This window comes from Serinus canaria, chromosome Z (genome assembly GCF_022539315.1).
Source record: "Serinus canaria isolate serCan28SL12 chromosome Z, serCan2020, whole genome shotgun sequence".
In the NCBI taxonomy this organism is placed as follows: Eukaryota; Metazoa; Chordata; class Aves; order Passeriformes; family Fringillidae; genus Serinus; species Serinus canaria.
The window spans coordinates 7060421-7087708 of record NC_066343.1 but is presented as its reverse complement, the minus strand read 5'-3'; the positions used below and the strand labels follow the sequence as shown (position 1 = coordinate 7087708).

Here is a 27288-nt window from a genome sequence, read left to right as displayed (position 1 = left end):
TTTATTCTTGTGTGCTGGGCTGGTTTTTTCCCAATCACTGCCTTACTATGCAATTAATTAGTACTTTTCTCTGTCTTGGCATCCTGGCTGTCGAACTGGACTCAGTGTTTTGTCTCAATGCACAGGAATTCCGTGACTTTTCAGTGACATCCTTGAGTGTCAAGAGAAGATGTCACCCTAAGTGACATCCTTCATCCCTTTTTCTCCATATTCCCAAAAAAGTAACATAAAATGCTGTGGATTGCCATACCAGCAGCAAGAACCCTGAAGGACTTTGTTGCCTTCCCTTTAAATGGCCATTGTGCAGTGTGGAATAGCTGGCTTGGCTTTCCTCAGATTTCTGTGGCCCTGCCTGCCACATCATGTGGGATCCTGAGCTGCTGTGGCTCCATCAGTACCGTGGAGCTCATGTTGGACACTTGGAGAATGAGCCTGGTTTCTGTCTGGCCTTTTAGGAAAGTGCTGTCCTTTTAGAAAGAGTGTCTCTCCAACTTTGTGTCCTGAACTGCAAAAAACCCAGCCTGAACTTCTCCTAAAAAAGCTGAGGCTTGTCTGGCTGCTGCATTTGTGTTGGCCCATGCCCTGCTGTCTCTTTGTGGTTTCCTGGCCTTTTTTTTTCCGCCATGTGGTTTTCCTCATCCCTGCTGAGTATTTTGGTGGTTGTTTCCTCTTGAAGACTTCCTACCCTTTCCAATCACTGGATGGGTCCAATTTCTGTGGGGAGCTCCTGTGTGAAATTGTGTCTTCCAGTGGTCTGCACACAAACAGGAACTCAAACATCTCCCAGAGGGCTGAGGCTTGGGAAAATCAGCTTGGACCATTTTGTTCTGCTGTGTCATGAGCAAATCCTCACCCCAGAGAAGATTTAGGCACCACCTCTGTGTTAATTCTGGATATGGCAAGGGCTGAGGCCTTTACAGGAGCTCTGCTTTAGGCCACAGCTGCTCTCCAAATGCCCTGGGAGAGGTGAGTTTGAAGAAAAACAAGCTACAGGCACAGTGCTGAATCTCTGCTGGGCCAGGAGAGGAATAGAAAATTATTAAATTATTAAATCAGCCCTGCTGTCTGAGCATCCTTCCTCAGAGCATGGTCCTGACATCCAGGAGGATGAAGGGGATGACCATGGTGCAGAACTTCCTCTGAGCTCCACTACAGCCCACAGGCTGGAGGCGTGGGTGCTCCCAGCCTTGGAAACTCAAAATTGTTCCTAAATAAATATGAATGATTGTTTAAAAATCAAATAAGAGGTCCTTCTCCCTTTCCACATTAATTTTAGAAGACAGATCAGAAGCAAAGTGTGGCCTGCCACCACTGCGAAGACTAAAAGCAGTGAACATAATTTTGATGCATTTCATAATAGAATAAATTCATAAATTCAGCATATGAATAACAGCAGGACAGTGACAAAGAGCAGCGGGCCAGCAGTGCTCTTTGCTCACTGCTAGATTTTTATTTGTGTTTTTATCTGTAGTCACACACGGTGCATCACTGAGCCTCAGAGCACATCAGCTCTGCTGCTTGTGCTGGTCTAACACCCACCTGCCAGCCCCTCCATGAGGGCAGAACCAGCAGCCCAAGCTGCCATAAATTTGCTGTGAAACACTCAGCTTCTTTTTTGTTCATAGATCCTGGATACAGGTTTCAGACAGCTCTGAGGAAACAGTGGGTCTGTTTTATTTTGCCTTCCTCGTATGCCAAACAACATGCTGAAACATGCTCAAACACAAGTAAAAAAGAAAAATTCACTTTCACAGCTGAAGGTGGGCCTTGGTTGAATCAAATTCCAGGATGTAGAACCTTAAGGGTGAAATCTAGAACCAAAAGGTTTACAGCTGCCTTTAAAAACCTACATAAGGTGAGACAAAACCTCCTGGCAAATGTGGACATTCAAATGCAAGTATTGTCAGCAGGGCTTCCACACTGACCACTTTTGGTTTTGATTTGGCTGTGGTCTGGAGAGAAAATTTCTCTTTTAGCTCTGGGCTGGCTTGCACCTTTCCAAGGGAGGACTATAAAGCATTTTGATTGTTTAAATAAGAGGGGGCTGGTTTGTGCTTGGGGTCTGCCTGGCTGGTAACAACAAAGAGAATTGCACAAAAGCAGAGACTCCTGTTGGCAACAGGAAGCTGTAATGACATTCTTCATTCTTAGAAAGTGTAAACCTCCTCAGCATTTGAAGCAAAGTGATAACAACAACCAGCTGACCCTTGAAGGGAGAAATGGCCAGGCTGAGTCACTGCTGTACAGCTGTTTTTTGCCTTTCTAAGAACAGCAGGGGTCAGAAGCTGGGAGGCAATGCATTCTTAGATGTCTCTCCTGGATGTCTAGTCACCAGTTAGTCATGACTGTAATGAGAAATATCAGGCTTTCTTGTCCAGGAGCTGAAGCCATCTTTCTGCACCTAAAATTTCCTCTGGGTTGATGGTGATTTATTCCTTGCACTGACACATAAAAGCTGTTGATTCAAATGGCATTGGATTCAGGAATTTTGTTTGCTTGATCTTCCAGAAGCACCTCTTAAGAAGAAAATGTAAGGTTTGCTGAACTTTGCCACCCACTGCCCTCTGACTCAGGAGGATGCTTCACACTCCAGAGAGGGATTTCCAAGAACAGGTGAAACTTCCAGGGCGTTTAGGCTCAGCAGCTCCTCCTGGCACGCTTTTTGCCAAACGCATTTGCAGATCTCACCATAGTTCTGGCCAGCCTCCAGGATCAGGCATGTCCAAATCACACACAGCAGCATCCAAAACAGGACACCCCTCCTGGAATGGGGCACTGACATCTGTGACTGGGACTGTTCCACTGCAGCCAGGCTGGCACTGATTGTCCTTGATTTACAGCCCTGCTCTGGTTTTCCTACAGAAATCCCTGCTGCAGCAGAAGTGAGGCAGTTCACTCCAGGGCACTTTGTGCACTAGCCTAACAGCTCTTTTCCAGAGGTGATATTGGATCTCTGGACAGTGCCTGCATAAAAAAGCTCATCCCTTCTTGGCTGACAGGTCTATGTTCTTGAAATAGCCCGGGGTGCTCTGGAACAGCCACATTTCCAGCTGGGCTGCTGCTCTGAGGCCAGCTGTGGGCTGACCACGCCATCCTAGCCTTTTGGCAGCTGTTGGAACCTCTTCCACCGGTTATCACACTCTGGTGGTTTTGCCTCCAGACCAGGGAAGGGGTTCCTCAAGCAGGGGGTGAGGCGACCCACCCAGGCTCCTAGTTGTCTCCAGAGCAGACTTAGCAGCCCTCTTGCTACTGAATTTGTGTTTTACCTGAGCCAGCAAGAGAAAAACAAATTTGGTTGCTTTCTCCTCATTAATCCTCCTCTGTAAGTATGACAGGCAGTGTCTGAGGCTTCTCAGAAACCTCAGTGCACCAGGAGATTTTGGTGGTACCTCTCCATCGGGCTGTGCAGGCATCCCTGAGCATCCTGGGGCAGCCCCTTGTGCCGGAGCAAGGAGCTCCCATTCTCTGCTAGGGCCACAACCCCCCAGGGCCTTGCTTTAGGCTAAAAGTGCTGCAAGAAGGTCTCAGAACATCATCTTTGTTTGACAGTGGGAATGATGAGGAGGGTTGATCTCAGGTTTGTTGTTGCTGAAATGGCTCCTGAAGTATTAAAATGTATTTTTTCCCAGCCACGAGACTGAAGAAGAAGTCAGGATTCCTTGGCTCTGGTTCTCAAGGTTGTTTATTTTCTCTTATCCAATACATTTTTTTTCTGACCTGCTGAGATGTGTCCAGCAGGTTGGGTTGAGGCACACTGCCTGCTCTCTGGGCTGTGTTATCTTTTATACTAGAAACTATGTGTACATTATTTACCATAACTTTCCAATACCTATCACCTATGTTAGACAGTCTGTCTCTACTCTAAACCAATCCAAAAGTGCCACCATCACAGCAGAAGATGGAGGCCAAGAAGAAGAAGAAGGAGAAAGACTGGACAAGCCCAGATTCCTCCATCTTGCCCCCTGAACCCCCATTCCAAATCCCCAAAATTCTGCATTTTCACCCTGTGATAAATTCACTGTCATTCTACTCAAATCCTTGTGACTTGTAACTCCCGGCACAAGATTGGTAATTGTTTCCATGGGTTAAAATCGAAGGCACGGGTGTCTTTGACTTTGTGCCAAGGTCTCTGAGCCCCCTGCCAGGGTCTCAAGTCCTCCAGGGCAGCCAGAGGAATGTCCTGGGTGCCAACAGGTTGATAGCCTGTGAGAAGCTTCTGTGATCCAAAGTGGGATAATCCCAGATTCACAGGGGCGTGCTGCACAAGCCAGGGCTATCAGCATCTGAAGGGATGTAACGTGGTCTGCACTCCTCTCTCTTTACAGCTTTAGCTCTAATAAAAACCATGTAAAACAGCAGTCGACCTAGTCAGCGTCCTGCTCAGAGGAAATGTGATGGACCAGCACCTCCTGGTGCAAGGGCACTGCTGTGCAGGCAGGAGCAAACAAGTGGCTGGACTGAACATGAAATTTCACCTTGAAAACCGAGTTCTGCAAAGAGGAGTCTGATTTTCATGAGACTGCTGCTGCACTACTTTATCTTACATTTTTTTTCATGGCTGGTTCTAATAATCTGTGGAAATCCCAGGCTCCTCAAACTGAATTTGTGCATTTGCAGGTCATCAAATTAAAAACAAAACAAAACAAACGACAAGCCAAGGGGATATTTAAAAAAAATAAATCTCTAGATTATACCTGGTAGTGCATTTGAACATAGAGATGTGGAGCAGCTGGCACAGGGAACAGATAAAGTCCCCCAGGAGCAGAATAATGAGCAGAAAATATAAATGTTTCGATAGCAGCTCTTGCAGCCAAGCCTGGAGACAGCCCATGTGCACTTCCAGCTGCTCTTCCACCAGCCCTCTGAAGGTGGTAGTGTTCTCTTCTCCAAGCTTGCAGCTCCACGTGAGAAAGTTTAAATGCCTTCTTGCTGCAGAGACCAGGAAGAGACAAGCAGGTGAGAGGAAAGAAAACCAACAGAGGGCAGGAAATAATCAACAGAAAATCAACAGCCCTTGCAGAACACACTGTGTGCTGTGCTGGTAAGCTGAAAAATGTCCTGTTCATGCCAGGGGAGGAGGATCTCCATCATGCAGTGTTGAGGCCTCCTTCTCCCAGGGTATTCTCTAAATTGTCACTTTTTGGAGCAAAGTGAGGGAGAGGCACAAAGATACCCAGAACATTTGCTGTTGGTCCAAGGAGTGGTGCAGAAGGGAAGATCCTTCTGCTTGGGCCTGCCCATGTCCCAGGCAGGGGAAACTGAAAAATAAAGATGCAATACAAACGTGTTTAGACCATCTGCACTAATTCTCATTATGGTGATGCATGTAGGGAGCAAAACACTGTGTTTTGTGGAGGGAATTGGAAGAGCATTCTGCTTCATTCAGCAGTTGTAAATGACAGGTCTTGTTCAGAATAATCTCTGCTGGATCCTGGAGTATCCCACCAGCTCAGAGGCACAAACCTGCCGTTAGGGGTTCTGCAAGGTGCCTTCTCCATTTAGCATAATGGATGTAAATCGCTTAAAAAAGGGAAAAAAAAAAAAGAAGAAGACTCTACTGGCAAACCTTTAGGGAGGCAAGGAATCAAAGGAATTAGGGAACCAAAGGTCCAGATTCATATCAGGACAGAACATAAACTTGGCTTCTGAGCATCTCAGTTTTGTGCATATCCATCCTCAGACAGTAGGAAAAGTTTTTCTGATTTGGTGATAGCCTGTGTTCACCAAAATACTGTGTTCAGAATTTTATTGAAAAACATCTGTGAAGGTCATTTCCAATGTTATGGAAACCAGTCTGTGGTGTGCACGGCAGGAAGGACCACATCCAAGATCTGGGGTAACTTCCTGTAAAACAGTGAGGCACAGGACAGCTGAAACTCCTGAACTCCTGTGTGCTGGTTTGTGTCTGGGACCAGGACAAACAGGACCAGGCCTCTGATGTGGCCAGGAGCCTCTGTGGCTGGGGAATGTCTAGATACTTGTGCTTTATGCTAATATTTGGAGAAAAAAACTTGCTTAGTAGAGGGAGATTTCTCCAGACTGGAATTCTTCATGTGCACAGAATTTTTTTTAAACCTTTCCCTGTTTCCCTTTCCCACATGAACTCACCCCTGATGCTTCAGGAGCAAGCCTGAACATACTGGTCCATATTCCCAGCAGCTGGTCAGAGATGTGGTGTGACAGCATCACCATCCCTTCAACCACACAGTTCTGTGGATGCTGAGATGGCAAATGAGGCTGGGCTGAGGTCGCTTAACTTTTTCATTTGGAAGAAGCAGCAGGGCAGGGTAAGAACCCCAAGAATCTCAATGCCAAAGTGCTTCAGGTTGCTGCAGACAGGGCAAAAGTGGCCAGAGACACTTGGTAAAGCCCTGTCCTTGCAATGAGATATGAGCTGAGATATGAGAGTGGAAGCATCACCCCAGTTTTCTGGCTGGGGTGATGCTTCCACTCCTAATTTTCCACTGCTGAAGGATGTCAGTCTGCAAAAGGACAGCAAACATTGTGAGGACAGGATACACTTTATTAGCAATTACTCACTTGTTGTCCTTATTAGAAGACGACAAAACAAGAAACTTGGCTGGAAGTAAGTTAGGGTAAGTTTAAGACAATGCCAGGGACAAAACAAGTTTTCATGTCTTTGCTCACCAGCTCAGCCATTGATCTGAAAGCAATCGAAACCAAACAAAACCTTGTGATGCTGGCCTCAGAGTGCCTCTCCAGGAAGCAGCTTGAGATGGAGACACAAATTTACCTTAATCCCATGAAGAAAACAAAGAAGCAGAAATTACAGCATCACTGGAGTCACTGAGGTATTTTGAGCTGCCTTCTTAAAGTCTTAATAAAAGACGGATAAACAGGTTCCAAAAATATGTGAAACCACCACACCTAAACCCTGGCCCATTCCTAGCATTAAAATGTTAAATTAAATGAAATGTTTTCAAAGGCTTTGAAATGTTTGGTGGTTAATTTATATGATAGCCATGCCTTCAAGCCTAGACAAAAATCGAGGTGCCACTGACCATGCAGAGCTCTTGCCACTGAAACAGTCAGGGCTGCGCTTCCAAAAATCCCAGCTTGGTGCACGTTTTAAAGCTGGGCTGCAGTGACATAAGAGGGCTTCTGGTACACTGACACACTCCTTCTCCCACACCTTTCTTCCTTTCCTACACCCCCAACAATTTATTTTTAAGTGCATTTTCCATGAACACAGTTCCAGACCTGTGGGGGAGCAGCAGGAGAGGAGCAGTGTTAGGTCCAAAATTTTTGTTCTGCTGTAGTTGTGGCACTGCTTTAACCCAAATGGGCAGTCTGGGTTCTCAGGGGCACCCCTGGTCATGGATAAAGATGGGTAATTCCTCCAGAGGCTGCAAGACCTCTGGTTTGTTCACAAAATGCAGGGTATTGCCACATCCTCAGCTCCTACAAACCAGGCCTGAATTTTTTCCATGCTCCTCAGAGCACACTGGGGCTGAAACATGAGTTTGTCACCAAGCACTGTCCCAGTTTTCAGTTCATGTGGCTCTGACATCTGCTTGTGGGGTGCCTGTGAACTGCCAGGCTTTGCTGGCACGATCACCTACAAAACGCTGTCATATATGGGGGAAGGAGCAGCAGCTGATGGAATTCCAGGCTATGCCCCTCTGTGAGGCAGCTCAGTAGGGATCTGTGGAGCAAGAAAGGCTGTTTGCTGCTTCCCCTCCCCAGTCACAGCTGGCAGGGTATGGCAGCTGAAAGAGCAGGAGCCTGGCCCTGGCATCTCTGTCACCCCAAGAGCTTTCTGAGCCCTCACACACCACCCACCTGCATGACACCCCACGAAATCGACCCTCAACCCACATTAAAAAACTAGGGCAGGGAAAGAGAAATTTTTTGTCAGATCCCAGAAGTTTTGTAGATGAAACAAGGCTAAAATAAAATGACTGATTATATTCTCTTTATCCACTCGAATGTAGGGGCAAAGGTTACTTTGCCACAAGTGTTTATCTTGCTGGTTATGATTCAGCTCACCAACTGTTGCTGTATGACCAGAACAAATTTACCCTCACAACTAGAGAACCATTAAGCACCATTTTATCACTCCAATGTCTAAAAATCATGTTTGCTGTTCTAATGCACATCTCCACTATGGAGGGCTGCTGAACTGATTGGTCTGTTAAGCTTTCTGCTTCCCCCACGGGCTTCTCAGCTTCCCCTTCAGAAGAGCTAAACAAACTACTTGGCACATTTAAGGCTGAAATCAAAAACCCAGTGTGGAGGGTGAGTAGTTTGATAAATGTCCTGGAGGGCCTCGGTTGTGCTCGCTGTCTGTGACCGTCAGTCTGGAGCCGTGCAAATGTACCTGAGGTTTAAATAACCCAGATCTCACCGAGGCTGTCTTTGGTTACTGCTTTGCATATTCAGGCTGTAAGTGAAGGCAGCTCAGGAGCCTGGTCGAGTCAAACCACCACTGGCACATCCACTGTGCGGGCAAGAGAAGGACCTGGAGCTGGAGGAGGGACCTGCAGACACCTTTCCATCCATCCATGCTCACAGCAAGCTCTGCCCTGGCCAACATCAGCCTTGGCACAGGCAGCCTGGCATGTCAGCAGGAGCCAGGATCTATTTTCATTTCAAACAGTGCCCGGAAATAAATAAATAAAGCTTAAAAAGAAAATGTCATCAGAAAACCATCCTGAAACAGATAGTGAAAAGTTTTCTTCCTGATGCATGCAAAGTCAATTAGCGAGTTACTAAATACACGCTGGGAGACATCATCATAATAGGAACAATCGGGGCCATTTGAATAGCCAAATATGCTTTTATGCCATATTTGTTTACCTTGTGGAGCGCATCCGCGATATGTATGTAAATGCCAGAGCCTATTTCTTGCTAAGCACTGTAATCCCTCCTGCCCTCAGCCCTCGCTGAGGTTCCTTGTTTGTACCTGTCAAGGGCTGCTGGGACCTACAACTGTTGGTTTAAGCAAATGCACAGCTAACAGGAATATCCTGTTCAGGGCAGCGCTCCGAGGAGCCAGTTATATAAACTTAGCTGTATCCTGCCACAGCAGGCCATTCCCTGAAAAAAAAAATGGAGAGACAGGAGACCCTCACTGTACCACCAGCCTAGGCAGAAACACTGATTTTTTCTCCAACAGCATGGGCCGTGAGTGGTTTATTCCCAGTTAAAGCCCCACTCAGCGCAGAGAGGCTGGTAAGGTATGAAAATATTGAAGTACAAGCAAAGGCAGAAAAACACAAGGCCTCCAACAAGTCTGGTTCTTGCTTGAGCTACAGTTTATCAGGGGAACAGGTCAGCATGGCCCCGTAATTACACTCAGTGCTACGACAAACAGACTTCAGCCGTGGCATGCAAAGTGAGTGGGAATAGGGAAGTGATCTTTGTTCCTCTTCGAGGTGTAGGAAGCTGAAATGCAGGTAAGTTCTGGCACTATTTCAGCAAGGTGCTTAAGCCTGCATTTAATTTTTAAGCTCTGAAATGCGTGGGTGGGAGCTGGCTCCACCAAGTCAAAGGGAAAACTCACATGAAGTGGGATTTTGCCTTCTCTGACTATGAAAGTGTTTCAGGAGGGAAATAGCTTGCCTCAGGTCACACCGGGAGTCTGTGGCAGAGCTGGGAATTGATGCCAGCTCTCTGGAGTCCCAAACTAGTGCCTTAACCTGTTTTTAACTTACTGCACGCTTCCTCCCAAAACATCATTGGGCATTCTTAGATTCACCAGATATGCTGGCACGACTGTAAGCCCGCCACTTGTTTTGGCCAGCTTTGGAGGGTGAGATGAAATATGCAGTTTTCATTTCATCTTCTGAGAGATGTTTGAATATGACACAAACAAACAAACAAACAAACCGAGCTGGGTGCACACTCATGAAGGACTGCCATGTGTGATGTACACCACTGCAGAGCCACTGTGCTGCTGTATCAGTGAGTCAAGAAGCTAAAAGACAAGATCCTGATTTATTTAGGCAGTCTGATGCTGCACCGATTCTCTTTCCTAGGTTTCCAAAGCTGCAAGGCATCCAGCCGGGATGGCTCCGAAATTTCCTGCAGCGCCAGCGGCTCCAGGCACCGATTCATTTATTCCGGCTGATCCTGACTTAAATCGGTGCTGCCAGCCTAAACTCCCGGCAAATCTGCCCCTGCACAAGCCGGCGGTGCTCAGCAGGGCTGCCCTGGCAAAGGTGCCGATACTCGCTGAACGTTTTGGCACGGGCAGCGCAGCTCCCTCCGGGCGGCCGCTGGCGCTCGGGCTGGCTGAGAGCTCTCGTCTCACCAGGAGAGCCCGGGACCAGCAGTCCTCACGGTGGCACTAGAAAACAATTAATCGCGGCTCCACAGGACCATCTGCTGCCGCTGGTGCAGCCCAGCGAGCTCCTCGGGTGTGAGCTCAGGCCGCGCCGCCTGCCTTGGTCCGCGGCAGGAGACTTTAGGGTGAAGCCTGCACCTACTCCAAAGCCCACTTAACCCTTCTGGAATACCCTCAGCATTTGTTATCTAGACAGATGTAAATGTTGCCCGATCTGTTAGTGCTTGGCAAAAAACTTTTCATCCCGCCTCCAAGCACCAGCAGCAGGTTCCTTGTGTTAACGCCTCCTTTCACGTTCCAGCAGCAATACCTCGCCGTGTTTGCCTTCTATAAAATGCTAGAAATAAAAGGAAAGGGAAAAAAGCCCAACAAGGTGAAGCCTAATGACACAAAAATCTTAAAACATGATTATTCCCTGCATTCAATTAGTATTGGGCTTCGTTCCTGAAGACCAGCTTATGGGTTTTCCCACCTAGAAAAAAGGCAATATCTCTTCCTTATTTTGCTGGAGACTCAGAAAAGCCAAACTCTGATCAAGAGGCCTTGATAAACCAGGGACAACTGTGTCTCTGTAAGGTCTGATTAAGCCAGGCCATGAAACAGGTGAGTAGTGCAAACCTCTGTTAGGTGTGTGCCTGCCAAAACCAGAAGGAGAGCCAGAGGTTTTCACAAGTGGCTGAGGATGCAACAAGGTATGTACAGACATGAGGACAGATACTCTGCCTCTGAGAACCAAGGCTCTCTACAAGATGATCCTCAAGCAATAACGAGTGCAGATATCACTTTTTTGTTTTTTTTTTTTTGTTGGTTTTGTTTTTTTTTTTTTTTTTTTTTTTTGTCTGAAACGGGTGAAACAAACTGCTGTCAAAGAGGGGACGGGACAAATGAATTTCCTCCAAGGTGTTCATACTGTCACCTCCATGGGGCCCACACCACCAGGCATCTTACAAATTCCTACCTAAGATGTGAATCAGTGGCAGTCAGTCAGTCCTGGGTGGGCAGTTGATCCCTCTGCTGGAGGCAGGCCATCTTTGAGAGTCAACTCTTATTTTTAAGCATTATCCCCTGTTCATCTGAGAGTGAATATGGCCCACCAAGTACTGCCATGCCAGGCACCACTGGCTGATGACCCACCTGAGCCAGGGCACACATGCAGGGCCATCACCAGGGCTGGTGCACAGCCAGCTCAGACCTGTTTGTGTTTTTATAAGAAAGCAGAGCTTCCCCCTTGAGCTGTGGAAGGCCACCTAAGCTGGCCTTCCACCTGTTGAATTCAGACAGAACTTACTCTTCTCAGGCAAACTTTTGCTCCAACTTCCAATGCAAAACTTTCCTTGAGACACTGCCAACTCATCCTCACAGTCCTCCAGAGAGCCCTGCAGGACACCCATGACTGTTGCACCAGACACCAGAAGGACATTTCACTGTGAAATACTCCATACAAGTGAAGGTTAAAGTCAAGTTCCTTTAGAGGAAGGGGCACAAGCCAGACACAGAGGGGAGGTGGCCAGTGCCAACTCGTGCTGCTGCTGGCTTCTCAGAAAGATCCAGCTTCTCCCAGCACTTGCTGCTTCTCATCCTGCAAACCTTAGGCTGAAGGGAAGAGCTGACCTTCCCAGGAGCACCTTCCACACAAGTGTAATAAAAATAGCTAAAAGAGTTTTAAAAGGACTTTGTGTTTCCCCATTTAGTGTCATGTGTGTGTGTGTTAGTGCCCTTTCAGTCCAGGCGGTTCCTGAAATAGTGAGGAATGCCTTGGGCACCCCAGAAAGGCGGCAAATCCAAAGATCCCAAAAGAAGCACTGGACTGCAATGACCCCACACCCTAGAGCAGCAGGTGTGTGAGAGTACAGCCTTAACAGGATTCTATTTTCCCACTCACATGTACATGGAAATGTAACAGCATTGCAAACACAGTGTTTAATTGCAAGGCACAAATCGCTTCCAAAAGCAGAGTTTAACATCCCCGCCAAGAACATGTATTTTGGATAGATTTAATTACATGATACAGGAAAAGAAAGATTTGCCCAGATAACTATGTTGATGAGTGCCACAGAAATGCCTATAAATAAATAAAAACACAGAGTGAACCCAGACATCTTCAACAGAGTTTGAGGGGGAACCTTCCCCCCAAAAAAACCCCAAACAAACCCAAAGAATAAAAAAAGCTCTGCCTGGCACTCTCTATTTGCTCCCTCATTTTAAAGAAAAAAGAGATCACCACCACCTCTTTTTGACACAGGACCCAGTGCTCATTTGGGCTCACTCAAGTCAAAAGTCACAAGGTGGGCACATCTTTATTTGCATTCTCCAGTGTCTCCTTCCTGCTACTTCTCATCACCTGCTCATCACCTGAGAACATATTTGTGCATACTAAATAATGAGCATTGCTGGGAACCTCGTGAACTTCTATGTCATTTGAATTCAGTGAAAAAAAAAAAATTAAAAAAATTGAGCTTTCACACACCTCCCAGGTTGAAAACCCTGACCACCTTATGCATTTCCTTTATTGTAATAAAGGAAACAAGATGAGGCCCTACGGGGGCCTGAATGGTGATGTGTGGGTTGCTTTTTCATTGCACCCCACAGACATGAAAAGCATTTGCCAAGCTGCTGATCAAGGCCCCCTTGTCTCTTGGTTTCTGATTCCTTTTGTGTTTTTCAGCCTTTCATCTCAATTTCTCTGTTCATTTGCAAAGTTTTGTCATTTCATTCCCACCACTGGGCTCCAAGGACAGGATCTTTACAAACAGCACCCAGGTGTAAAGTGAGAGCCCCATCTCCCAAACAAAATTATCAGCCTGGCTCCACAGTAAAATTGCAAATTCCCTTGCAATAAACCGGTAATCTTAAATGGTATCACTGCAATTACAGTGTGGGGGACAGAGGGCGGAGAGAGAGAAGGGAAGGAATGGGCCGACGGAAGGGGGAGACGAGCGGGGAGCGCAGGAGGACGGCAACTCTTCTACAAGGGAAGGAGTCGCGGTGGAGGCGGGGAAAGAGGGAAAGAAAAGGCAGGAAGGAAGGAAAGGAAGGAGGGGAAGGAAGAAAGAAAGAAAGAAAGGGAAAGAATAATCGAATCACCAGAAAGACAGGAAAGAAAGAGAAGAAAGAAAGGACGAAAAGCACGAAAGCAAGAAGCAAGGAAAAACAGACACGACAGAAACTGACAAGAAAGAAAGAAAGAAAGAAAGAAAGAAAGAAAGCAAGAAAGACAAAAGAAAGAAAAGCACACCAGCAGGACCTATCATACTTCAAAGAAATATCATCTGCTGTCACCCAAAACAGCTCTGTGTTTGCGACATTTATATATGAAAGGAGGAAATCAGAGCAGCTGTTACGCCATTGGGCACTGCTGAGCCATTTTGGCTGCCTGTAAATTTTCCTCCTATCAACCTCTCTCCTCTTTTCCCATCCCTATCTTGGGAGCCATGCAAGCAGTGGCAGAGTGGACTCTGTGTGCTTCTAAATGCCAGCTGTGAGTCCTGCCTGGGAAAAAAGAGTCACAGCACTTTTCCTGGGAGTTTGTTTGTCTGCTGTCACCTTGCTCCCAGTAGCCAGGCAGGCACTGCAAAGCTACAGGCAAGGAAAGACTGAAAACTTCTGCTGAGTGACTTCCCTGTGCTTCCTTCCCTGAGGAAATTCATGCACCAAGTTTTATATATGATATACATCTGCAGAGGAAGAGATTTCTGTCTTGTGCTTCTGTGCTGCCTAGTGGGATGTTGTTCATGGACAGTCAGTATTTATGTCAATTACTAACTTGGGCAGAGTTATTAAATGTAAACTGTGGCACCTTATGTTTAGTACAAAACAAAATGCTGGGAGAAGCCAGTCAGAGAAAACCTCTGACTTAACACAGTGGTTTGGCCAATGTTTAAATCATTCCTTTGCTCTGGATTCTCCCATACCTCCCTTCCCCCTGCCTCCCTTCCCCCCTCCTTTGCCTTGTTCACACACAGCTTCCAGTGCTGGACCCTAAAGATTCGGATCTTAAACTTTTTCAAAGTGCTACCTATTTATATATATAATGCTTTGGATTTGCTTATGCAGTTCATTTGCATAGCCCCAAATCAGCATAAACCCTAACATCATCTCACCAAGGGGATTTACCTGCAACCAAACAAATTTGGTTTGTTAATGAAGTAGTCAGATTCCCAGACAGCCCTGATACACCTTGATCACTTCTTAGAAAGAGATTTCTCTCACCTGGAATGAATTTCAGTACCCAGTACAAAAGGACACTGTATTTTTGACACTTGCTGCTCAAGACCTAGAACACAGCAACAGGGAAAGACATGCAGAAACAGGGTTTAGAAAGTGTAATCAAAGAGAAAAAAACCTGGAATTAGATTTGAGCCAATAAGCATTGCTGTGGTCAGTTTCCCTCTCCACGTAACAGTAAACATAACAGTAGCAAATACACAAACCCTGCAATTATTAATAACGCCTCAGTTATAAAGCTGTGCAAATAAATGATGAGCTACTCCAACATGTGAGGATGTTTAGGTACATGAGCAGGAAAACACTTTGGCAAACAGTGTACTCATGAAACTTTGCAAGAGGTAAGAAAGAAAATCCTGAAAAGTTTTTTTTTTCTGTTTTGAATAAAATTTGAAGAAACGCCTGTCCTTAAAAAAAAAAAAAAAAAAAAAAAAAGAAAGGAGATTGATGGGTAGGGGCTTCTCAGATGTCCTGGAAACAAAAAAAAACCACCAACAAACAAACAAACAACCAAAAAACCAAACAAAAACCCAAATCAGTAAACCAAAACATCATGTAAATATTGACTGAAATATCATATTATGCTAAATATCCTGGCATTCTTCAAGTCTACAGTAGACTAGATTAACTCATCCATATGTAAAAAATTCGTATTTACTTTCTCTTCACTAATTCTTTAAAAAACACAACCAAAGTAAAATCCTTCCAGCCTTTGGTAGTACACAACAAATTCAAGGCTGAGTTAGAGCTAGGGGTTAGATCCTTTCCTTCTCTGCAGTGTGCAGGAAAGGGGAAACAGCAGGAATCTGGAAGGCAGCAGCCTCAGAGACTACAGAAAATAAATACCTTTTTTCTTCTCCCCCCCTACCACCTATATTTTTAGGCCAGTTCATAATTAATGATGGAACTCCTTGCCGCAAGGTCCCTCAGAAGCCAGAAAGGCACCAAAGAGGATCAAATATTTATTAAGTAAGTGGAATCTGCAGAGCTACAGCATAAAATAAACACAGGTTAGAAAGGCAGCTGTGCTTCTCAGGCTCCTGAGCTTGAACAAACCTGTAATCATCAGGGTTCCCTGGAAGGGACTTTTCCAGGGAGAGCAAAATGGGATCACCTTTCCAGGGAGAGGAAAGAGGGATAAGAGATGCCTATCACAGGGCCACTTGTGCCTTTCAGCCCCATTTCTGGCCAGGGGCTGGGACAGAACACCCAGGAGTTTTACACTGTGAACATGGAAACCCTGTCAAAGCAAATGCTGGTTAGAAGGCGTTTGCAGAAGGAAGGGAGTCAAACATCTTGTACAGGTGACAGCAGCATTGTAATATCCTTGAAAGCTGAAGAGAGCATGAACAGTTACTGGGGAGGCAGGAAGGCTGAAAGTGGTGAAGCTGTTTTGCTTTCCAGTAGAAAGCATTTTGATATTTTGAACAATTTTGCAATAATAATCTGCTGCACAGCCAACAAATTCAGCCATCTCTCGTCAGTCAGGGGAGTCTGTTGCTGAAATAGTGTGATGTGGGAACTGAGAATGGACAGCCAAGCCTTGTACATCCCAGTGCAAAGACAAATGCATCCCTTTGGGCAACCCCCTCATGTTTCCAACAGCATTATTGAATCAGTATGTTTTGAGTCTAAACACAGGATAAAACCTAGTCCAGAGCTTGGGAAGTAAATTTCAACAGGGTTCAGTAATTGCCATCATCATTGCCCCTAGTACTTTATCAACATACTAATCCACAATATTAATTTTTATCAGAAAGAAGGAAAATAGCAAAAACAGGTGCAAAGCCCCCAGGAGAAGGAGGAAGACCCTAGATGAGGTTTGGACACTGAAAAGTGCTGACACCATGGCATCCTCCCAGAGGCCTGGTGTGTGAAATCAGACTCCTGCAGGAACCTCAAGAAGGAGTTTTCCTCATGTGAAAAAAGCCCTCCCTGCAGATTTTCTACACAGCAGGAAGCACAGGGTGGCAAAAGCTCATGGAGTCAGGTTTTCCCATATGGAAAATGCAGGTCTGGCTCCTCAGGCCAGCCAAATCAGAGTCTTCCCATACCTTTCCAGGGCTGGAAGGGCAAAGCACAGCAAAGATTCTGCTTCTGACAGGGATCCACAGGGCTCTATCTTCGGCCCTGTGCTCTTCAACATCTTGTAAATGACCTGGGCACAGGACTGGAAGGGACACTGAGCAAGTTCACAGACGATACAAAACTGAGAGGAGCAGCTGAGTCTGTTGAGGGTCGGGAGGCCCTGCAGAGAGACCTCGACAAATGAAAGGCCTGGACAGTCACCAGATATATGGAGTTTAATGGGTGAAAATGACAGATTTCCCACCTGGGAAGGGACCTGGGGCTCCTGGTCAATGGCCAGCTGGACAGGAGCCAGCAGTGCCCTGGAGCCAGCAGGGACATCCCTGCCCTGGGGACAGCAGGCCCAGCATGGCCGGCCGGGCCAGGGAGGGATTGTCCCGCTCTGCTCTGGGCCAGGACAGCCTCACCTGGAATATTGGGTGCAGGTCTGGCATCACAGGGTTAAAAAGGCATCAAACTGCCAGAGAGTGTGCAGAGGAGCCCTGGAGATGGTGCAGGACCTTGAGGGGAAGCTCCATGAGGAGCAGCCGAGGGCACTGGGCCTGTTGCGATGGAGGAGAGTGAGGGGAGGCCTCCCTGCAGCTCTGCAGCTTCCTCATGAGGGGGAGAGGAGGGGCAGGCACTGATCTGTGCTCTGTGGTGACCGGGGAATGGCCTGAAGTCGTGTCAGGAAAGGTTGAGATTGGGAATTAGGAGAAAGTTCTTCCCCCAGAGAGTGTTTGGCCACTGGAACAGGCTCCCCAGGGAAGGACACGGCACCAAGCCAGAGTTCAAGAAGCATTTGGACAATGCTTTAGGGTACATGGTGGGACTCAGAGATGGTTCTGTGAAGGGCCAGGAGCTAGACTTGATGGTCCTTGAGGGTCTCTTTCAACTCAGTTTATTCTGTAATTCTGCGACTCGGTGATTCTGTGACACTGAGACGTGCACAAACAGACTCCGAGCACCATCGAGGAGGCTCCCAGTAAAGGAACTCCTTTGTGCTGGTGGCGTGACATTTCCTGTCAGATCTTTCCTAACTTCTGCGGCAGCAGTGGGGTAAATAATTCTGGATAACTGCGGGATATCTCTTCTTAAAATTAAAGGCCTTAAACCAAATAACACAGGGAAGCTGGATTATTTTGTTGAATACAGCCTGAAAGTTTAACAGTGGAGAACTTGAATGGCAAGATTTAAGCAAGCCTTAGCTTGTGCTCGATAAACAAGCACGCTGTACCCAAAGCAAAACCATGCAAAACTTTTCAGGGTTGCAGCAAGATGGCTGCGGTGATAGCAGCACATGATTACCCTTCTGCTCACCCAGGTTTCACAGTGAAAGCAGCTTGGCGTGTTCCGTGTTCCCTAAAACTTCTTCTTCTTAATTAGCAAGTCATGAGGTTGACCCCAAGCTAGCCAGGTCCGTGTGAAAATCACCATCTTGGTTACAAAAGAAGTCACAGCTCCAAGAGTACGGAAAACATCACTGAAGGGAAAAGGTGCAGCTGCCTAATGCCTCTTGAGAGCAGCTATTAGGGCCGTCTGTCTCCTGTAAATCTCTGGGAACGCATGCTCTAAATATAGAATAAACATTAATAAAGCACAAGCCACTTTTTCCCCTCCCGTCTTTCACACCATTAAGGTTCAGGCCTTGAGGGCTCACAGGTAATGCATCCAAAGGTGAAGAAGAGACTAACAGATACCTCTATGCATCCAGGGTGGAGAACAAGGCTGCAGATACACCACCACCGCCCACTTCCACGCCGCAGAGACAATTTCTGCGCTCAGTGGCAATGCCTTCAGCAGTAATGAAAATGTTCCCCTGGTAAAGTCACGGCAAGAGCGAAGGGCAGACGAAACGTGAGTCATCCAGGTGTACGGCAGACAGGGGAATGTGGGTGTGTTCCCATGTGGCTCCAAGCCAATGTGACCTCAATTAAATTTCAGTGAATGATGGGCCTTCCCCTCTTTTAAGTACACACTCATCTCTGTGTCCAGAGATACATCCACTGAGCCTAAATGCAGCTATTTAATCTGGGGTGCTCTCCTGCCAAGCCTGAGTCAACACGTGGCGGTGCCGCTGGTGGTGCTGGTGGTGTTCCTCTTCCTCTCCAGATCAGTTTTGCTCACCATACCTTGAGTTTACTTCCTCCTACCAGCTCTTCTACAACATCCAGATCCCTGCCCGAGTCCTACTCGAGTGGTGTAACCACTGCTCTGTCTGTCCCCAGCTTGCAAACCATCCCTATTCTCCTGCTGCCCTTGAGCACGCGACCCAGTTGCGCTGAGGGGAGAAAAGCCCAGGGACGGACACAGGTTAATTGGGAAATTCTTGTACTCAAATGCTGTTAAAAGTGCCTGCCAGGGACTCCAGTGAAAGCAGGCTAGCTCCAAGATCCAGCACACTCCCATAGGAAACCTGTGTAAACTAATTCTGTCGAACCGTTAGCACTCGGGGTGATTAACCGCAGCAGTCTCTGATCTTCCCTTATTAAAGAGAAGGAGAATGAAATTCACTGATTCATATCAGCTTAATATAAATCCTTGTGAGATTCGCCGTTGAGTTCAGCTGCAGCAGGATCTGGTAGCCACCATGAGGGATAAGAAAACTCCCTTGCAAGTAGCCCTCTGTGTGACAGGGGGTGGCTGAAGCCACTTGAGCTGGGTCACAGTCAAACCCAGGCTCCCAGGCCATGGTGTGCAGCAGACAAGTGCATGGCAGCTGCGGCTCTGAGAACATTTCTACTCTGGTGCCACTTTTGAATACTTGGCACTCGGCAGGCAGGCATGTGCCATCTTGTTTTAAGCAGCTCCATCTCTACATGCTAAGCATGCTCCAGAGAGATTTGGGCTAGGGGTGAGCAGGATTAAGGACGGCTGTAGTTTGACTGCAGAGATAACTCCCTGCCGCAAGAGATTTTGACTTCAGTAACTGAAATAGTGCTCTGGGGCAGCTCTGGAGGTGCTCACCCCATGTCACAGAGGCCACCCCTAATAACCTCAAACCCTGACTTTTAGATGCCCCAGCAAAGTGGCACATGAACAGCTTTAGCAACACTAAACAAATCTTGTTTTTCAAGACATACTTACAAGACTTCTCGGTGTTTTACATATGTTTTTATGAGATACGCTTTTTGATACATGTGTTGTTTCACTGCATCCATGTGCAATCCTGAATCTAAGTGCAACTCCAGGATCACAGACACGACAAAACAGGTGGCAAACACAACGTGCTCTTTCTAGCTCTACTTACCAGAGCACTGCTCATTTCAGCATTTCCCCCAGAGACCTCCTTAAGAGTAAGGACTGCCTCTCGTGTTGAATGCTGTATGGCAAAAAGTGAGTAGTTGGCTCCCGTCCTCCCAAGAAAAGTATAGGAGTAGCAATTTGGAAATGGTTAAAGACACAACAGCATTTCATTTTAAATACAAAGTTACAGTCCTGTGTCTTTCAGTCTGGAAATTCATACATGAGGACAGATTGGTTAGGATCAGGGAAAAAAAAAGAGGAATTAAAAAAAAAATTAAGTGGACTAGGGAACAATGCTCTGTTTCAAGAATGCCATTGTTCTTGCAACTAGAAACCTAGGGTCTATAAAACATCAAGCAAAAACTGAAGTTGGCTAAAGCAGATAATGCCTTACTAAGTGCTACAGTGCCTTACAAAATTCTTAAGGGTGTATAATGACAGAATGCTTGAAAAGCAAAAGAAACCAGTTTCCAAAGTGAAATATTCAGACTTCAGTACTTACAGATGTGCTAGAACGTAGATCTTGCACACATGTAAGAGGTTTTGAATGGCAGCCATACAAAGGAGATCCTACACCTACCAAGTATGCCCGGCATTATCAGATTGGACAACGACATTTCAGGCCCTCAGCACACGCCAGTTTCAATGCTGACCTTGGATCTCTCATCCAGAATTCACAGGCAGAGCAAGAGAGGAGGTAAAAAAATGCCTGGTTTAATTGTAAAAAAGTTTTCACGTGGAAAAATCTTCAGATAAAGGATGACTCATAACTTTAATTTAGCTTTAAATGCTTGCTATTTGCAAACCAAACAAGACATTCCCTACTCCCTGTGTTACCTATAAACCAAATCAACAAAGATAGCTTTCAGTTGAACAAAGCATGCCTAGGCGATAAGGGGTGAGAAATATTTTCTGCATCATTATATTACCTACACAAACCGAGGGAGAAATGGCAACGGTCCCCACACAAACACCACATCAAAATGTGAACTTTAGTAGCATTCCAAAGGCGCATTCGGACATAAAAAATTGATATTGTCACTTTTAACTACTGCAAAAATACAAAAGCCTCTTGCCCGCTGTTTTTTTCCCCTCAGCTTTATTGTGCACCACATACACCCAAATTCCTTGCTGACAGACATTACAAGTCAGCTGAAGAGGATTCGCTTCTTGCCTTTTATCGAAGAGCAGTGAGAAAACCAGATCCTATTCACCCGGCATTAATGTGGAAATCATCTGTTCGCTACACGTTCTGTAAGGCAGCTGGAACAATGAGGTCCCGAAGGAGAAGCACCACGGGGCTGGAGATGACCCAGGGCAGCCTCACCGCCCCCAGAGCTGCGGCGCGGCACGCGCCGCTGGAGGCACGCCGGGGACCTCGCAGCAACACGTCCTCAGTCCCTGCATGGTCAGTCTTCCCCGGCTATGCGTGCATTCCTGCAGGAATCCTGGCTCTTCGTTGAGTGACTGGGCTCCCAGGACAGAGCAGCTTTCAAAAGAGAACTCCGTGCGGGTGATGGTTAAAGTGGCGTTTTGTGCACGTGCCCTTTTATTCTCCGAGCCAGGTTTACTTCTTTGCTTGACATTACTGAGTGGGTTTTCCTCTGCTCACACTGAGGTGGTTAAACCAGCTTGCCTAAGAAATCCAAGGCAATGAAGATGGGAATCCTTCATTGCTGAAAAAACTGCTATGAAAATAAAAATAATTCTAGGATTTGTTAACATCAGATGCTCAAGGTCCTTTGTCCTCAACAGAACTATGTCCTCTAAAAAAATCATTTAAACTGAGTTACTTTAAAAATGGTAAATTATGATTTTACCCACGCAGGTGAGATAAGCAGTAACTCGACATCCAGAGCAAAAACTTTCCATACACCTTTTTCCCTAAAAAGAGATGTTACATCAGCACTGCACTTACACAATCCTGTCTTTCAGAGTCTTGAGACTACAAGCATTTTGCCACCACCCACTCCTTGCCTTGGTAAACTCAACCACCAACAAATACCCAACAAACTTCCTTTGGCCATGTCCATACACAGAAAAAAACTAGAGTAACCATTCAGATAAAATATTATAGGTTTATTTTCACCTCGAATATGCAAAATACAAATTCCAACAAAATGTTCATTATTACTTCGTAGTTTACAAATATACAAAATAGAAGTTTGCTTAAATTTATATTACATATTTATTATGTAAAGAACTATATAGAAAACATTTGTTCTGCTTAAGGCATATTTGGGAATAAACCATTGTACAAACTATTGCACATCGAAACCACAGTGCATTACAGACTGTCTGCATAAAGTTATTTTCTTAACAAAAAAGATAAACCAGGGTTATTCACCTGATTTAGGTCATAATTGGCAATCGGAAAATAAAAAATAGTTCCTTGTCAGATATGCAGCAGTTTGAGAACTTTGGCTTCCTGTTTTTGGTACCTCTAGAACCAACAGTCACTAAGCACCATGAAATAGGCTTTTAAAATATAATTCTGTACCTGAATTTTTCCTCCTCTTTTAACATTGTAATGGCTTTTAGAAGGAAAAAGAAAAAAAAAAGAAAGTACAAGATGACATGTACATCTAATATTGCATTGAAAGGAAATTAAGGGAATGTAATTTCCCTGTGTAATATCCCCACCCTCCGAACTACATACAGTCTGTTTAACCCTGATATCCGTGACTTCCAGTCACTCCTTGGCATTCTGTAGTCCAGAAATAATTCAAGTTGGATTTACAAATGGAATGATAGAAGATCCAGTCATTGACCCCAACGTCTTTGGTTAAGTGTATAACTATAAAAAAAGAAAGTTGCGATGTCCATATGCAGTTATCCCTCTTTTCCACTCTTTGGAAGACTTCACCTCGATTATCTGTAGTGCTTAAAATGAGTTCTCCCCGTCTTGTGGAAGACAGTCCTTGTGCTGTAAATACTGAATCTCTGCGGCAGTCAGGGGAAAGATCCACTGCTTTCCCTAATCAGAAGTGCCTCTTCATGTGTAAGGCGAGGTGATCCGACCTGGAGAAGGCTCTGTCACAGCGCTGGCACTGGAAAGGGCGGTGGCCTGTGTGTTTTCTGTAGTGACGAGTGAGTTCATCGGATCGGGCAAACTTCCACCCGCAGCCTTCCCAGTCACAGTGATAAGGCTTCTCACCTGTTAAATAAAAACCAAAAAAACAAGCAGTGAAACACATGTGTTAGGGTTTTTGGCGGGTTTTTTTGCGACTACCACTTGTAGCACCTTCAAGCAGTTGTCCTAGATAAAACAAAGGGTGGTCAAACGCAATGAACTTCATGAAGCAGTTGCAAACAAATTACACAGACTACAAGAGCAAGGCTGTCTTTTCAAGAGGTACAGGTGCTATGATATGCTAGTGTCACTTAAATCTTCACTAAAATGCTTGTTTTCACTGCCTTGCACACAAGGCTTCAGAGCACCTGAGTGTGTATTTCTGCTGGCGGTGTTACACAATCAAATAGCAACCAGAAATAGCTCAGCAGACAACGTATTTAGATAATTGTAGGTCTTAAGAATGAAAAAACAGCCGGAAACTGTTTTCATTAGCTCGCCTGATTAAGGACTCAGTCTTACTAGTGTCTTCATTATACAAAAACTACTGTTGATAGCAAGATGAGCTTCCCCAACAATTACAAACTCCCTGTCCTACACATCCTGGGGATGGTGCTGACTGGCTTGGGGCAGATGCTCACTGATTACTTGCCCTATTTTATCCCCCTTTCTGCCATTACCTGAAGACACAGCCTAACTATTGCAGAGCCAGTATGTTTTCCTTTTCCCATCTTCCCTTCAGGAGAAAGTTTTGAATCAGGTTCACAACCCAGGGATTCACATTATGCAAATTCCCAGGTTATTTAGTCACTGTTACAGAATGCCCACGCTGGCGAAACCCGTGTGCTGTACCTGCTTTCACAAGCTCAGTTACTGCAACTCTGCACTCAGCTGCAAAGTTAGAGATTGGGCTCACATACACACTTTGGGCAGATTTTATCCCAATTCTAGCAGTGGCCAATTGACAGTTAAACTCTGGTGGTGCAGGGGGAGATGTCCTACAGGTGGGCGAGGCACCCCATCAGCGCTGCCAGCTCAGCTGAAAGCCCTGCTCTTCAGGGAATCTATCTGGGTTGTCCCAAAAAGGCAGCAACAGCTTGCAGAGGTGCACAACCTCCTGCCATACAGCCAGCCAAGAGTGGGGTGTGCATGTGAAGCACTTAACCACCAGCAAAGAAAGTAGTTATCTTCAAGAGAAGGCTGCTGCCTTCTCAGAAGTGGGCCAACACAATCCGGAGCAACAAATCCCTGCCGGCGTCCAGCTACCTGCTAATTAGCTAGCCACACAGCAAGAGAGAAGGAACAAACTCTGACTTGGCAAGAAACCCACCCGCTCCCACATCTGAGTCACTCTGAACCATTAAGCAAAATGTCAAACCAGTAAGTGAAGACTGCTCAGGACTTCACGTAGCCAAGGGGGGAGGAAAAAAAAAGCCCGGAAACCCAGCAAGGAAAAGCCTTGCTGCTTTTAACCCTGCTCCTGTGCTCACGCCCTTCCACTTTCCGAGGGGGTCACACCCCATGCCCCTCAGGCCAGGACATCCCCTTCACCCCGGTGCTGGGACTAACCTGTGTGGGTTCTCAGATGCGCCTTGAGATGAGAGCTCTTGGTGTAGGTTTTGCCACAGCCCGCATAGTCACAGGTGTGTGTGGCCGTCCTTTTCCTAGGCCATGACCGGCGTCCCCTCTTGGGCTTGGTCTCCTCAGGCAGACAGCTCCCCGGCGGCATCAGCTCTAGAGGCGGACAGGGAGGAGTGAGCACGGCCGGCGCCCGAGCCGGGACATCCGCAGCCCCAGCACCCGGTGGGATGAGCGGGGACTCACCTTGGTACTGCAGCGCGCCGGGAGAGAGCTGCTCGGGCAGGAAGGTGGGGTAGCCAGGAGCCGGGGGGTACCCCGGGGGCAGCGGCGGGTGGCCCAGCCCCGGCGCGGCGGGGAGACAGTCTCTGCCGCTCAGCATCTCCTCGGGCCCCAGCGACGGCGTACTCCGGGCGGGCAGCGGGCGGCTGCCCAGGGCGAAGTCGTGCTGGGGGGCTCCTCGGGGGCTGCTCCCGTGCGGCGGCGGCGGAGCCAAGGTGCACGGCGGCGCGGCCTCCTGCTTGATTTTGGGGCACATCCGCGGCAGAGAGGTGTAGGGCGCGCCGGGGCCGTCGGCGCCGGGCGGCGGGGCGGCGGGACCGCTCTTGGGGCTGAGCCCCGGGTGGCTGTAGTCGCCCACCGCCTTCACCACGAACTTGCCCTGTAGGCTGCCCAGGGGCGGCAGCGCGGCCGGCGCTGGCAGGTACACCGCGTCCAGGTCTGGCCGCATCAGCTCGGCCACGAAGCCTCCCGAGGGGGACACGTCGGTGATGTCGGCCAGGTTGAAGGGCGCGGCGGACCCGGCGGCGGGAGCCCCGTCGCAGCCGCCGCCGCCGCCGTAGAGGAGACCGGCGGGCTCGGGCCGGGGCAGCGGGTAGGCGAAGGGCCCGGCGGGGCAGGGGCTGGCGGTGGGGGCCGGGGTGGCGGCGGGGGCCACCACTATGGCAGCGGCGGCGGGCTCCTGGTGCATGAGCGAGTTGGAGAGGATGAAGTCGAAGTCCAGCAGCTCATTGAACTCCTCGGCGTCACGGCGGGGCCCGAGAGCGGCGGCGCCTTCCAGCTCCGACGGCGGCGTCTCCACCGGCCGCGCCGACAGCGCCGGCGGCGGCCGCTTCAGCTGCGACAGCTCCTCCCGCCAGCGCTGCGGGGACATTCGCACGGCTCAGCGCCGGCCGCACGGCGCCGCTCCCGCCCCGACGGCCCCCGCCCCGCCCGGCCCCGTCCCGTCCCGTCTCGTCCCGCCCGGCCCCGTCCGTGTCGCGGCGCCGCGGCGCCGATACTCACGTTGCCGGGGCCCGCGGGCCGCGCCGCCTTCTCGCGGCCCGCGGCGCCCGCCGCGAAGGTGGCGATGGAGGGAAGGAGCGTGCCGCTGAGCGCCATCTCGCACTCGCCGGGGGGCTGCCTGCGGTGGGGAGACACAGCGGAGTCAGCCGGCGGCCGGGCAGGGAGGGGACGGAGGGAGGGAAGGCGGCAACCGCACCCGGCACCCACCGCATCCGTGCCGGGGCGTCCCGCCGAGCCGCCGCCGCCGCCGTGGTCCCGAGCGCCGGCGCGGAGCAGAGGGAGGGGAGGCGGCACGGACGCGCCGTCCAGCCGCGCGGAGCAGGCGCAGCGCCGCCGCCGGGGCGGTGCCGCGGGAGCGCCCTGGTACTGCTGCTGCTGCTTCTTCTTCTTCTAGCTCGGCGCTGCGCGGAGCGGGGCGCGGGGCGCTAGCGGCGCCGCGGAGACGAGGAAGAGGAGGAGGAGGATGCGGCGGCCGCCGCCCGGCAACGCGGCTCCGGCACCGGGAGGGCGGCGGCGCGAGGCGTTTCCCGAGGAGCCGCGGCCATGTGGGGAGCCGGGCAGGACGGACGGGGCGCGGTGGTGCCAGTGGGGAAAGGAGGGGTGGATGGAAGGAGGGATGCGCCGGGCGCGCTCCGCCGCTGCCGCCGCCGCGCCCCGCTCGGCACTGCGCGGTCCTGTCGCCGCCGCTCCCTCTTATCACCTCACTTCGCGGGCGCGCCGCCCCCGCCGCCATGGCGACGGCGACAACAAACGGACATGTGGGGAGAAGGGGGGGACGGGGCGGGACGGGACGGGCCCGGGGAGCGAACAGAACGAGCGGCGGCTCCGCCCCGAGCGCCCCGTGACGCGGACGCGGCGGTGACGCGGGCGCGGCGGGGCGGGACTCGGGGACACACGCGCCGGGGATGCCCGCGCGCCGCGGGGGCTCCCGCACCGGCGGCGGGGTGGGAACTCCCGTCGGGAATCGTCGGCCCTGCGTGGAAGGGAAGGAGGTGGGACGGAGCATCCCGGGCGGCCGCCGGGGCGCTCTGCCTGTCCGCCTTTAGCCTAGCCTTGCATCTTCTAACTATTTTTCGTTTACTTTAGTTTTAACTTTTTCCCCCTTTACTACTTTCCTATTTTCCCTTTTTTCTTTTTTTTTTCTTTTTGTTGTTGTTGTTGTTTTGGCTTTATTCTTTTTTCTTTCCCCTTTTTTTCATTTTCCGAAACGCCCCGACGGCGCGGTCCTTCACACGGCCCGTGTCAGCCCTGGGCTGTTCTCTGTTCTCGACTCTTCTATCGCCGGGACCCGGCGGTCCGGGGAGCCGCAGGCGGGCAGCCCCCATTCCCGGCGGTGGATGCGAGGCTGGAAAGAGTCCGTAAAATAAAATTTAAAAAAAAGAAAAAAAAAAAGAGATAGAAATTAAAACTACAAAACAGTCCCCAAATTTAGCACAGCCCCGAGGGGAACCGCAGAGAGCGGCCCGGGCTCCTCCAGAGGGCAATGGCGAGCCGGCGCCGCGCCCCG

General features: G+C 48.7%; 1 protein-coding gene across 1 annotated transcript; it reads right to left on the bottom strand.

The window, feature by feature from the left end:
* Positions 1–21910: 21910 nt before the first annotated feature.
* Positions 21911–25993, bottom strand: KLF4 (KLF transcription factor 4). Its single transcript, XM_050987175.1, is given in 5 exon segments — positions 21911–23003; positions 24489–24653; positions 24744–25638; positions 25782–25967; positions 25970–25993. Coding segments are annotated over 5 exon segments (1446 nt in total). The 3' UTR covers positions 21911–22827.
* Between the last annotated feature and the right edge of the window lie 1295 nt (positions 25994–27288).